Here is a 13,116-nt window from a genome sequence, read left to right as displayed (position 1 = left end):
TGATACTTTATTATGCTGTCAATACTCACAAGCTACCTACAATTATTATATGGTAATAACAAAACAAAACCATGATGCAATGGAAAGGAAGGCTACCTATCATTTTTAAAATGTGTCACATAACTTATGAATGTTAGTAATTAATAACTTTAATGAGATGACTTCACTAATAAGAATTTCCATTAGCATTAATACATGCTAATGCGTGCAATGAATATAATTCTCCATGCAAAAATTCTGGTTTGTTTGCAGGGATAGATGTAGTCTCAGTCCAACAACAACACATTGTAATGTAAGTTAGTTCTGAGGTCCTGAATTTCTGCCTGGAAAATCTTACACAGAAGTACAGATGTATTTTCTGGACTACCTGATGGGTTGGAGGGCTGGAGATCAGATCTCCTTAGGTCTCTCAGTAAATCTGAAGCTAATGATTAACAGCAGATATATTTACTCTTCCAAGGCAGAGCTACTATTTGATTGTGACTCCTTTTATAAATATTGATAGCATGCAAAGAGACAGCCATTTACAGTTCATTCATGTATTTTAGATTTAACTGCATTACAAAGACATACAATGCATTTTATTGTAAGACCTTCCTTATTCAAAACCTTTCTTAGGTAACAATATAAGGATAGAAGGAACCAGACACAGGCCAAGTAAGAACTCTGAATGAAGAGAACTGGTTTCAAATGAAGACACAAAGCCTCATCTCTGCAAGCAGGTTTGTGTATGATAGCCAAGCAGGCTTGTAGATATGATAGACACAGCTTTAAAACTGAGAGGCTCCAGATGGGCTTAAACGTTTCTATGGAGCTAAGCTTTAAGCTAGGGTCCTGAAAAAACACCTTTGCAATCTCAGATAATTGTGCAGAGTCTCAGAGAGAGCTGAAGCAGTATTCTGGTCAACAGAAGTAAGACAAAAGGTCAGAGTGTACCTGCACACAGTTGGTGTATTACTATAACACTACAAAAGCCTATTCTACATTGTTTTAAATTAAAGAAAGGAGGCAAAAGGAGTGAATGTAAGCTCTGAGAGTTGACACAGTGGATGTTTTTCATCTTGAAATAATACTTATATACATGCATATAATGCATACTTAAACAGACCCTCTTCCACTGGAAACAAATAGCATCGTAAAAATATTTTAAAATATATTTTTTGTGTATATAATTTTATATAGATACCTAAAAAAATCTATTAAAAAACATACCAGTCTATAATGCAGGAAGAAGCAGACTGCAGAGTGAAGCTCTCTGTACTCAGGCCCTTACATTTTGAAACCCAAAGACATGGCAAGCAGAAGTACTGCAGTTCCTTGATTATTCCAACCACAAATTAAACTCTGTGTGATTTATGTGCAATAAACAGAGACTTTTCATCATTTACTCTTAGCTTTTGTTTTGTGGTTTTCGTCTGTTTATTCCTCAGGCAAGAGTGATAAAAAGGATATGGTTTCTGGTAGGAGTTCAAAATGCAGGCATTAAAACACAGCTAAGAATGTTAGCATATAATCTATCTGCAGAGGAGGATTAGAAAATACATCTCACTTGAACACTTACATGCACAATTCCTCAGGAAAAACCCAGACTTTCCCCCTACTTGCTTTAATGCATTTCACACGTGAAATATGGAAGTTGTGAAACTTTTCAGCTTATTAGCTCCAGGCAATTAAGCAGTCTTTCAATTTAAAACAAGTACAGGAAAGGCTTAACTTAGGTCAGCTCTTAGCCTATATATTCCTGCTTTAAGGTTACAGAACACAGAGAAAAATGAGCTCAAAACTCCACTGGGCCAAACTCCACTTGATTTGAAAATGAGATTCAGAGAGCAAAAAGACTTAAAGGATTATTAAATTCAGTATACATAACCACTGAAAAATACTAAATTTTAAAGAAGAAAAGGAAATGGATTCATGCTGTCAAAACAGTATCTGACACAAACCAAAGAACGTCATCTGAAGTCTTACAGCCAGTCCAACAAGCTCTGTACTCAGCCATTAGCCAGGTCTCTCTCCAAGGGACCAAACCCAGCAAAACTCAAGCACCTTGGGCTCCACTACAGCCAGCACTTGCTTCAGCCTTTGATGGGATTACAAGACTCATGTTGCCTGAACACACCACTGGAGCACAGATGTGCCAGTACGTACCAAAGGAGATACACGGCCACTGAACACGAGGCATCTTCTCGTGCAGTGTTCTTTTTTTACTTTCTGGCACAACCCGTTCATATTTCTGAAATATGTGCAAGGACTTGAAGAGGTTGGGATGCAGTGTGTAGAAGTGGTGAACACCTGAGAACATTTCTGGGGGGATCTTTCCAAGGCTGCTCCCTGCAGCTGCATTCCTTCCTTACAGCCAAGCCAGGCAGTGGGTGTTACACTTCCCTTGCATCACCTTCCAGGCACCCAGACTTCAGGGCACATCACTGGCATTATGAACATTTTTTAATAGATATATATAAGAAATCTGAGCTAAAGTGAGAGTGACCACGCTTTGCTGATGTTTTCAGCATTTCAGGCAGTTCCCTTCTACATTAATCTCCACAACTCTTTGCTTGCTAAGCATGGGAAGCTGTCTTCTTTCTTTCTCCCAATGAACACTTCCAATTTCCATTAATGTCAATAACTCCCCCATACTGACTGCCTGCTAAGTACTTAATGGTGGCTTGTACTGCTGTCCCTCACCTATTCATCCTTGAAGCCTGGTGAATTTTATCCATATAGACAAAGCCCAACTACTTCTAGTTTTGCCATTAAGTTTGGACTAAGAAAACGTGTCCCCATGGTCTTAACAGTAAGCCCCAGCTTAAATCTCATCACTTTCAACAAGTTTCTTCTTTTGGCAGCCTTAGTGACATCTGAAAGTGTGCTAGATAATAATTACAATAACCATCATTATGATTTTCATTTTTACAGTATTTTGTCACTTGAAAACACCATTATTATTATGAGACATGGCCTAATGCCACTGTCTGAATGAGTATGAGTGAAAATGCCCTGAGCATGTTCATCTTGCTCCTGCAGGTTTGGCCACTGGGGCCGGGGCTAGCTTGGAAAGAGCAGTGCTGGTAGCCTTGGAGAAAGCTGTGGTGAAGACAGCCAGAGGCCTCAGGAAGCTCCATCCCTCTCTCCATGGGGCAGTGGCCACACACAGACACAGCTGGGATGCATCTGGGTATGGAGCTGTGGAACAGCCTTCATTTAAAAGCAGCTCCCAGGGGAAGGAGACAGATCTTGCCAAGGCCTGTCCAACCCCATGGTCTGGCCTTGGCCCTGCACCACCATGGTGATCAGGATGGGGCTGCCCCATCTCTCTCACTGGGCAGTGTGATGGTGGGAGAAGCCACTGCTCTGTAGGTGATTCCTGTGGCCCAGTAATACACACAAAAAAGAAATACATTCAGTACACTACCAGACAGACTCTTCCAAACATAACAACCTCAAAAGTTGCAGCTGGGTCTCATTCTGCTGCCACACACACTGTAGAAAACCTCCAGCTCTCAAGCACAAAGAAGAGAAAACCTGTTGTTAACACTGAAATTAGTGAAATACTGTGAAAAGACAAGACCAATGAACTGTCAGTAATGTCCGTCCAGATCCTGCTCTGTAGACGTAAAACTGGGATTACACCATGGACTTCATCTTAGTCAGGCCAGATGTACAGGGATAAAAACCCAACCAGCAAATAGCATGTGCTGTGCCCACCTGCCCTTGGCTGTCACTGCCAGCTCTTCACAGCTCACACAAAACCCCAGTCCTTGGTATGCAACTTAACTAATTGCTTTCGCTTCCAGTACCCCCACTCAAACAAGGGGAGCCACATATTGGGATTACTTATGACAGTAATGGCTTACGAAAGAGAATAAAGGTTTTAAAATCACAGTTTCCCATTCCATTTCTGCTTCTATTTACACTTCTTTTGCATATTAGCACTTTGGGGTTTCAAGGACCTGTTTTTGTAAGTATTTACAAACCACTAAACACACTGGTGGCACAGTATCAGTAGTAAATAATAATAGTATCTCCTCCATAAACAAGACATGAGAGAGCACTTATGCCTTGAAACATCCCGGGTGGAGTGTCTCTTATGAAAGAATTCCTTTATTAATGCTTTGCTCAGGGAGGGTGCTCCACTGGAACAATCATACACCCAAGTGGTGCTGTCCTGGTATCCTTCCTGCTGTCCTCACCCATGCAGCTTATGGGGATATGGGAGTTGGATCTAAAAATCCTTAGTAATTATAAGGAGTTGGGCTAATCTGTGTCTCTAACATCAGATAAGTTATTCTTAGTCTCCAATAAACCGCAAGAAGGTCAACAGTGCTACTTCTGCAAATAAGCCAAAATGACAGCTGCAATGTCAGACCCTTCAAACTGTAAGTAGGATAAAATAAATGAGGAATCAAGAGGCCACCAAGTATGTCTACAACTCTGCAACAAATGCCTTTCAAGGTTACGAATATGGAAAAAGGTGAAAAATATATTGCCAATGGAGTGTTTTATTCCCACTTTCTATTGCCAGACCTGTGAGAGCAAATACTAGTCGAGAGGATACAATAAGAAACTACCTGCAGTAATTGATGAACTCAGTAAAGGATCTGGTGAAAGGCAGTAGTAACAGTTCTGTTCCTGTAGCAATAACCTACGTCCAAATGATTTGTTGTAGAGACTGTCTACAACAAAGTAAGGAGGGGAATTAATCTTTCCCACAAGAATTATATGTTGTTAATGGGTCACCGACAGCAGACCAGTGAGTGGCACTGACTGTACTTCCCAATTAATTTCTTTTGCTTTTCATCTTTAAATTAAACGAGGCAAAATTAAAACAAACCTCTGCTTTGATGCCATCTATTCTCATTATCATATTCTGTAAGAATAAATCTGCTAAATAAAATAAGCAAAAGCACAAAGCAACTTAAATACGTAAAACAAATTAAAGGGAATAAGTGCTTTTCTGTCCCAAAAGCTCTATTTCCAAAAGTTCTATTTCCAAAAGCTCTTTCATCTTCTTTTTTTTCTTTTTCCTTTTTCTTTTTTTCTCTTTCTTTTTCTTTCTTTTTCTTTTTTTCCTTCTTTTTTTCCTTTTTCTCTCTCTCTCTTTTTTCTTTTTTCTTTTTTTTTCTCCCGTTCCCATTCATATACAGTGAGTGATGCCTAAGGTAAATTCTGGAGCTCTGAATTAAATTTTTCCCATTATTTCTACTGAAAAGAGAAAAAAAATCCTAACACAATACAGACACAGTTACTTTTCAAAACAGAATCTAGCAAGTAAATTGCTATTCAGGGAGGTAGCTTTATTTCCCTGTTCAGTATCTGAGTCTTTCAGTTATTTTTAGTGTCTCATGAGAAAGTGAAGATAACGATATTTGTCTTTTTCTCAAGGATTTATACACTAAGACAGCACAGGGCTATTATATGTAGTCATGATAGAGTATTATATAAAACAGACAAATCTCCTAAATAAAAGTTAATAATTAAAAATTTCAGAGCTGTTCTGCCCTTTTGAATACATAATCTATTTATCCACAGCTGCTCTTCTGTATCTCCTAGTCGTTCATCTTTTCATCAACCTGCAAATCCCCAGCCACAGTTCCCGTGCCACACACCCCTACCTGCTGCCTCTTTTGAGGAGCTGTCTCCATGCCTCCCGTCTCCTCTTGTCTCCGCTGCTTTCTCTGGGCCCCGGTGCTGTCTCTACACCCAGTTCTCAAACACTGGAAGGCTTTGGAGCCTCAAAGCTGAGGTAGGGAAGCTTGGGCACTGCCGGCCTCTCCAGACTCCGCAGAGGGAGGAGCTGCCTCGGAGATAAAAGGCCGCAGCTCCACCTCTGCCCCATGCCCTGACGCTGCTCACAGAGCCTCCTCACAGGGACTGCCACTGCCTCTGCCACCTGCCAGGCTCGGAAGGGCTGTCCCCAAGAGATGGGAACTTGGCAGCTTCCCTTGTGACTCTGCCCATTGACCTCTCGGAGGAAGGACAGAAAAGAGAAGCACCTGAAACTTTGTTAAGCACTGGGGACACGGGGCTCTGTCTGCAAATATCAAGCTGTCAATTCTGTTTTATTTTCTGTCCCCAGAAGCTACAGGACAAAGCCTCAGAAGATAAACTATGTGCATCCTGAAGACTTGAAATCAGAAGTCAAATGAGACCTGGAATATTTTTATGTCATGATTTTAAGGCCTATTTCATTACATATGGAAAGTTGACTTTGGTATTAACAACTGTGTGAATCATAGAATCATGGAATCTGCCCAGTTGGAAGGGACCCATCAGGATCATCAAGCCCAACTCCTGTCCCTGTGTAGGACACCCCCAGGATCACACCATGTGCACACACATCATGTCCTCATGGAAATGGAATTATGAGGAAGCCATCTGAACATAGTAGTGTTCCCTGAGCATACTGGATTCTGCCCTGTCTGCTCCTGGACATCTAACTGTGATTGAAAGATTGGGAGAAGGAACCTTGTTCCACAGGCATCTGCAAAATCATCGGTTTTATTTACCAGGTTTACTAAAATAGCATTTTGTGACTTGAGTTGGACTCCTATCTTAACACTGAAATTATTATTATGGAACAATGCACGTATATTGATATACAGATCCTAGATAAATGCTTATGAGAAATGAGGTTTTCTCCAAGCAGGATTTATGAATGAGGCTGGACTTGATGTACAACAAAGAATACTGAAGCTGGGTGTTAACCAAATCCAAAACTAATGCGTATTTTCTCTTTTAAGTTATTAGATACGTGACTTACAAGTTTCTAAATCTTTTTCAGTGTTTTTGGCAGTGGACTGTCATGTGAACTATACCAAAGCAGACTCTTGCTGCTTCTCTGAACTTGTTTTGTTTGAGGAGTCAGGAGCGTCGGGTGTGCGGTTGCTGTTCAAAGGTAACGCTCAGAAGAACCACGAGAGGGCACTGGAAAGGAGAAACAAACAACAAAATGCAGTCCCGGGAACCATCAGCACGGGGCACATCAGGAACTCGGCTCCCTGTCAGGAACAAAACCAAATAAAAGGTCCAACAGGTCACCCACCCAGTTCAGTTCTGCATAAAATGGAAAGCAATACTGAGAGGTCTTCCAAGCCAAGCTTAGAGGTCTGAAGCCTGCCAAGGGAGCTGAGAAAGGGCTGAATGTACCCTGAGGATGTGCTGGGGCATTAGGAGGGAGTGACAGCACTCAGTAGAGCCCACAGCTACTCAAAATGTGCACAGTTCACCATGAACTGCACCCAGTGCTTCTTGCTCCACAAAGAGGCTACAGAAAGAGAAAGGAGATGAAGATGGAGAGGAGTTGTAAAAAGCAACTACATTTTTCCAGATAATGTCCCCAATATGTATTTAATTTCACAAAAGTGCGGGTTGTCTGGGTGAAGAGATACCCAGATGTTCTCTCAAGCTTTCAAGGCAGGTAAGCAACAAGAAAAGTAAGAAATACATATTTGTTTACATAGCTGAGAGATCAATGCACTTGAGGAGGAATTTGAGGACCTACGTATTCCATGCTGCAATACTTTTGTGTTTATGTGAAAATCAACTCCCTGAACTGTGGCTGTCATTTATTGGCCATGCAGGATGTGAGGCTTCATTTTTTAATCTTATTGCCAACTTGCCTTTCAAAATTAACTGATGCTGACAATTCCTATAGAACAAACGCAGCTTGTAAAAAGACAGAAGTTGATTCCTGCTTTTTTTTATTTCATAGTTGTATCTGGGAATGATTTTTCATTCACTCTTTGATCTTTTAACAGATTTACAGACAGCTATGTGCTTGCTTGCAGGACATCAAACAGAACATGACTTGTGGTTTGCCAGCAAATACTACATTATCTTGGTCAGTCTAGATTGGTCTACACAGGAACATGCTGTGTTGCAAATAAAGACAGTCACTGGACAAAATTGACCAATGAGACCACTGATTATTATTGATTTGGTCCCTGGCCCTGCCCAGTTCCTAAACCATGCTCAAGAGCACTCACTTCAGTGACTTCATGCAAAAAGGCAGTATTGATGGAACTCCATTACACAGCATCTCCTATACGCCTGATCTGATTGATGGCATAAAGCAAACAGGTTCAAAATCACACTTCAGAATCCCAGAATCACAGAAATTTCAGGTTGGAAGGGACCTTTAAGATCATAAAATTCCAACCCCCCTGCCATGGGCAAAGACATCTCCCACCAGATGAGGTTGCTCAGAGCCCTGTCCAGCCTGGCCTTAAAAACTTCCAGGGATGGGGTTTCCACCACCTCTCTGGGCAACCTGTTTCAGTGTCTCACCACCCTCATGGTGAAGAACTTCTTCCTAACATCTAATCTAAATCTACCCACCTCTAGTTTGAATCCATTCCCTTAGTCCTATCACTACCTGACATCCTAAATGTCCCTCACCAGCTTTCTTGTAGCCCCCTTCAGCTACTGGAAGGCTACAATAAGGTCTCCTTGGAGCCTTCTCCTCTCCAGACTGAATAACCCCAACTCTCTCTGTCTGTCCTCGTAGGAGAAATGCTCCAGCCCTCTGATCATCCTCATGGCCCTCGTCTGGACACATTCCAGCACATCCATGTCCCTCCTGTAAAAGGGGCTCCAGAACTGGACACAATACTCCAGGTGGGGTCTCATGAGAGCAGAGCAGAGGGGGAGAATCACTTCTCTGACCTGCTGGCCACACTTCTCTTGATGCAGCCAAGGATCTGGTTGGCTTTTTGGGCTGCAAGTGTACACTGATGGCTCATGTTGAACTTCTCATCCAGCAGCACCCCCAAGTCCTTTTCCTCAGGGCTGCTCTCAATCCAGTCACTGCCCAGCCTAGTGCTTGGGATTGCCTCCAAATCCTGCAGGACCTTTGCACTTTGCATCCAAATGCAGGACCTTTGCACTTGGTCTTGTTGAACGTCATGATGCTGGCATGGGCCCACCTCCCTAGCCTGTCAAGGTCCCTCTGGATGGCATCCCTTCCCTCTAGTGTGTCAGCCACACCACATAGTTTGGTGTCATCAGCAAACTTGCTGAGGGTGCACTCAATGCCACCGCCCATGCTGCCAACAAAAATGTTACACAAGACCAGTCCCAGTAGTGATCCTTGAGGGACTCCACTTGTGACTTGCCTCCACCTGGACACAGATCCATTGACAGCCACTCTTCGGGTGCAGCCATCAAGATAGTTCTTAATCCACTGAGTGGTCCACCCATCAAACCCATGTTTTACCAGCTTAGAGACCAGGATGTTGTCTGGGATTGTGTTGAAAGCTTTGCTTAGGTCCAGGTAAATTATGTTGGTTGCTCTTCCTTTGTCTATTAATGCTGTGACCTTTTCATAGAAGGCCACAAGTTTTGTCAGGCACAATTTGCCCTTGGTGAAGCCATGCTGATTATACCCAATAATCTCTTCATTATTCTTCTGCTTCAGCAGTGCTTCCAGGAGGATCTGCTCCATGATCTTACTGGGCACAGAGGTGAGACTGACTGGCCTGCAGTTCCCTCAATCCTCCTTCTTTCTCTTTTTGAAAATGGAAGTTATGTTTCCCCTTTTTCAGTCAGTGGGGAACCACATCCAGCAGTTCCCTCAGTACCTGTGGGTGTATCCCTTTGGGTCCTAGGACTCATACACTTGTACACAGATTCTTCAGATGGTCACAAACCTGATTTTCACTTACAATGGGTAGTTCTTCCTTCCAGCCCTTGCCATTGTCTTCTCTGGCTTTGACAGTGTGCCTGGAGCCCTTGCCAGGGAAGACTGAGGTAAAGAACTCTTTCAGAACCTCAGCCTTCTCCATATCACTTGTCACTAGCTCTCCTGTTTCCTTTCTGAAGGGGCCCACACCTTCTCTAGTTTTCCTTTTGCTGTTGCTGGATCTATAGAAATTTTTGCTATTCCCCTTGATCTCCCTGGCTAGATTTAATTCTAACTCACCTTTAGCTTTTCTTATCAGGTCTCTCGATGTTCGGACAGCTTTCTTATATGCCCCCCATTCTAGATGTCCTTTCTTCCTTCCATTCCTTTTAAAGTTTCTTTTGGTGTGATAGTGTGTCCAGGAGCTCCTTGTTTATCCAGGCATATCTCCTAGCATTTTTTTCTTCCTTCCTCTTTATCTGTATACTTTGCTCCTGGACATGGAGAAGGTGATCCTTGAATACTGGCCATCTCAGGAGACAGCTGCCATTAGGCAATTATTTTTAAACTTTTAAAATTATTTTAAAATTTTAAATTATTTTAGTAGGCATTATTTTTAAAAATTTGAGCATAAAAAAATGGGTACAAAGTTAATTGGCAAAACAATAGTATTTAGAATTATATAGAGGTAAGTTGGAAGGCATATGGGACTAAGAGGAGCATGTGCAATGTTGATAAGAGCCTCAGAACTCACTGTGGTCATATAGGAACTGCAGGATTCGGCCCTCCAGGGTGATCACTGTTATTACTTAGACTATAGTAGCACAGGGGAACACCACATAGACTGGAACCTGTCTGCTCCTGATGGGAGTCCCCTGGCCTGAAGAGCTGACAGTCTAAATAAGACCAGGTAGACAAGTGGAGTGAGAAGGTAATTTTATTAGTCCAAGGAGAGGTTAAGAAACTAGCCCAAGGACACATACAAAGCCTTTGTCAGATCCAGTGTTTAACCTAGATTTCAGTATGGCACCTTGATGATAAACACTTCACCTGTTTTCTGCTCAACTTCTGAATGTCTCTTCAACTGAGATTTTAAGTAGATTCCATCTCAGTGAAGTATCACCAGAAATAACCTCTTATACTGTGTTTATTTCGACAGCTTTTGTGTAAAGAGAACACTTTTTATCAATAAAGTTCTACGTATGCAGGCAGAGAAACAAATACAAATTTTGGGTGTGGGTGAAAGCCTTCAGTTCAACAGCAGGTCCTTTCTTCACAAGCCTTTCTACAACACTGGAAGCTTCACTGCATTTGCTCCACCTTTAGTCTCACCCTGAGTTCTAAACTTAAAACTATTCAGCCATGTAATGCTCCATATCGAGCAAATTATCCCTCCCTTTTTTCAGTCATTATGGGACACATGAAGCAGAAATTAATCAAAGAAAGAAAGCTAGTGCACAATTACGGAATCAAAAAATGGTCAAACTTAACCAAGCTGCACATGCTGCAGAAAACTGGGGCATGTTCTGGATGCAAGTCAATGTTGACATACAATGTTTAATCATACCCATCATAAAATCTACTTTACTGAAATAAAAATTACACAGTACAAAAATCCACTTGACAGAAATGTTACTTGTTAACATTCCTTCTACACTTGACACGAAAGCTTTACTTGTGAAAAGTGACCATTTGTGACTTTGAGAGGACACTGCCTCTCACTTGCAAACTGACAGCAAGGTACCTCAAACCTCATCTGGAATTGAAATGATAACCTTCAGTAGTAAAGGGCTCATTTCCCAGCATAATTATCATAATTCATTGACTTTTGCTTCACTATCAACACAAATAGCTTTGGCGATTGCACACAGGAAAGATAGGAGCCAGAAATAAGGTTGAGATTTCTTCATTAGGTTACATGTTATACGTAACACGTTGTGACTTGAGTATTTGACTGTGGAGGGAATAAGTCACTTGAAACGGTCTTGTGAACAACTTTTCAGGAAGGTCAGTGCCCAGCTTGGTTTCCAAAAGGTGCCGGGATTCGCTCCGGCATCTGCCCGAGAGCCGTAAAGCCACCACCTTTCCCTGCAGGGTCCCGCAAAACTTCCCCGACACCGTTGTCTCCCCGGGTACCAGCGCTGAGCCGACTTCCCCGGGTACCAACGACACAGGGCAAGACAGAAGCTGCCTCCTCCTCTTCGGGGAAGGAAGGGAGTCCCAGGGAGCTGCAGCAAGTGACTCAGACCCGTCCCTGTCACAACACGCGTTTCCCGAACGTCCCGATGCTGGAGATGCCCAGGCTGGGAGGCCTCACAGAAGCCGCAGCTGCCGGGAGACACTCGCACTACCCCGGTGCCCCGATTGGACCGCAGCCTCCGCCACAGCCGGCCCGGCCCTCCCCGTCCCACCGCAGCCGCGGAGCCTCGGCCGGCGCAGACCCTTTCCCTTGAGGCGCCCGACGCCCCTTTTCCCGCTCTCTTTAGCGGGGCGAAGCAGCCACGGGCTCCGTCGCAACCCCACACCGCCCGGGCGGGACCGTGTGCCTGGCGCTGCCCTCCGCAAGCCCCGCCACTAACCCCGCTGCCCGGCTCCGCTCCCGCCACCTCCACCCACCGCCAGGTTAAGCCTGGTACCTGATTCTGTTCTTCTCAGCCCGCCGGAGCTCCGAGTCCCTTTGCAGCACCTGAAAAATCGCCTTCGCTTCCTCCTCGTTTAAGAAACTGAGATCTGGACCCCGAGGCGCTGCGGTCATGGCTTTGCTTATCTGCGGCCGGGGGGGCGGAGGCAGGCGGGCAGCACTGACCCCCTCGGAGCCTGGAGCGACACCGGCATGGCCGAGCACCCCTGGGACGCGCTCCCCTCCCGAGAGCAGGAGCCGGAGCCGTGGCCGCCCCGTTCCGCACCGCCCCGGCGAGCGTCAAACACCTTCGGAGTGAGTGAGCGCAGCCCGGCGGGGAGGGGCGGGGCGGGGCCTGGAAGCTGCCCCGCTGCCGGGGCTGGTCCAGCGGCTCGCCCCGTGCTGGCTCCCGGAGGCTGGTGCCTGCGCTGGGCGCGGTGTTGGCCTTGGCGCTGCCGGGCTGACCGCGGGCCGCCGCTCACGGCGCGGTTCCCGCCGGGTGGCCCCGCCGCACCTCTTCCCGGCTGGCACCGCAGCCTCGGAACCCGCGGCAGCACCGGAGGCTCCTTTACCACCGTGAGGAGAGGCTGCGGCAGAGTCGCTCCCCGCGGCACCGGAGCCCGGCCTCACCGCTCGGCTGGGTCGCCGCTGGGGCCCTCGCCCTCCCGCCTCGACGGGACCGCCCGGCTGCGGTGTCCGCAGAGCCTTGCCGTGGCGGTAGTCGTGGGGAGCAGAAGCAAAGCGGTAACTTTTCCACGAGGAAATAACGGGGCAATGTTTCGTGTTTACTCTTCTGTGAGAGTTTTTTTTTTTTTTCCTGAAGAAACAGTAGGGAGCGGATGTTCTTGGTGTGGGCACTCGTAACTACATCTTAGAA

The 13,116-nt window shown here is 44.8% G+C and overlaps 1 protein-coding gene across 1 annotated transcript in view; it reads right to left on the bottom strand.

Annotated features, from left to right (window-relative positions):
* The window catches only part of EXPH5 (exophilin 5), a 33,247-nt gene extending 20,851 nt beyond the window's left edge, over positions 1-12,396 (bottom strand). Inside the window, exon 1 of the mRNA XM_030458448.1 lies at positions 12,256-12,396. Within this exon, the coding sequence (XP_030314308.1) occupies positions 12,256-12,374 (119 nt within the window). The 5' untranslated portion in view covers positions 12,375-12,396. The remainder of the gene's footprint in view (positions 1-12,255) is intronic.
* Between the last annotated feature and the right edge of the window lie 720 nt (positions 12,397-13,116).

The sequence above is a fragment of the Calypte anna genome, chromosome 1 (assembly GCF_003957555.1).
Source record: "Calypte anna isolate BGI_N300 chromosome 1, bCalAnn1_v1.p, whole genome shotgun sequence".
Taxonomy (NCBI): domain Eukaryota; kingdom Metazoa; phylum Chordata; class Aves; order Apodiformes; family Trochilidae; genus Calypte; species Calypte anna.
Note: the sequence above shows the minus strand (reverse complement) of the source record. Positions and strands in the feature narration are given on the sequence as shown.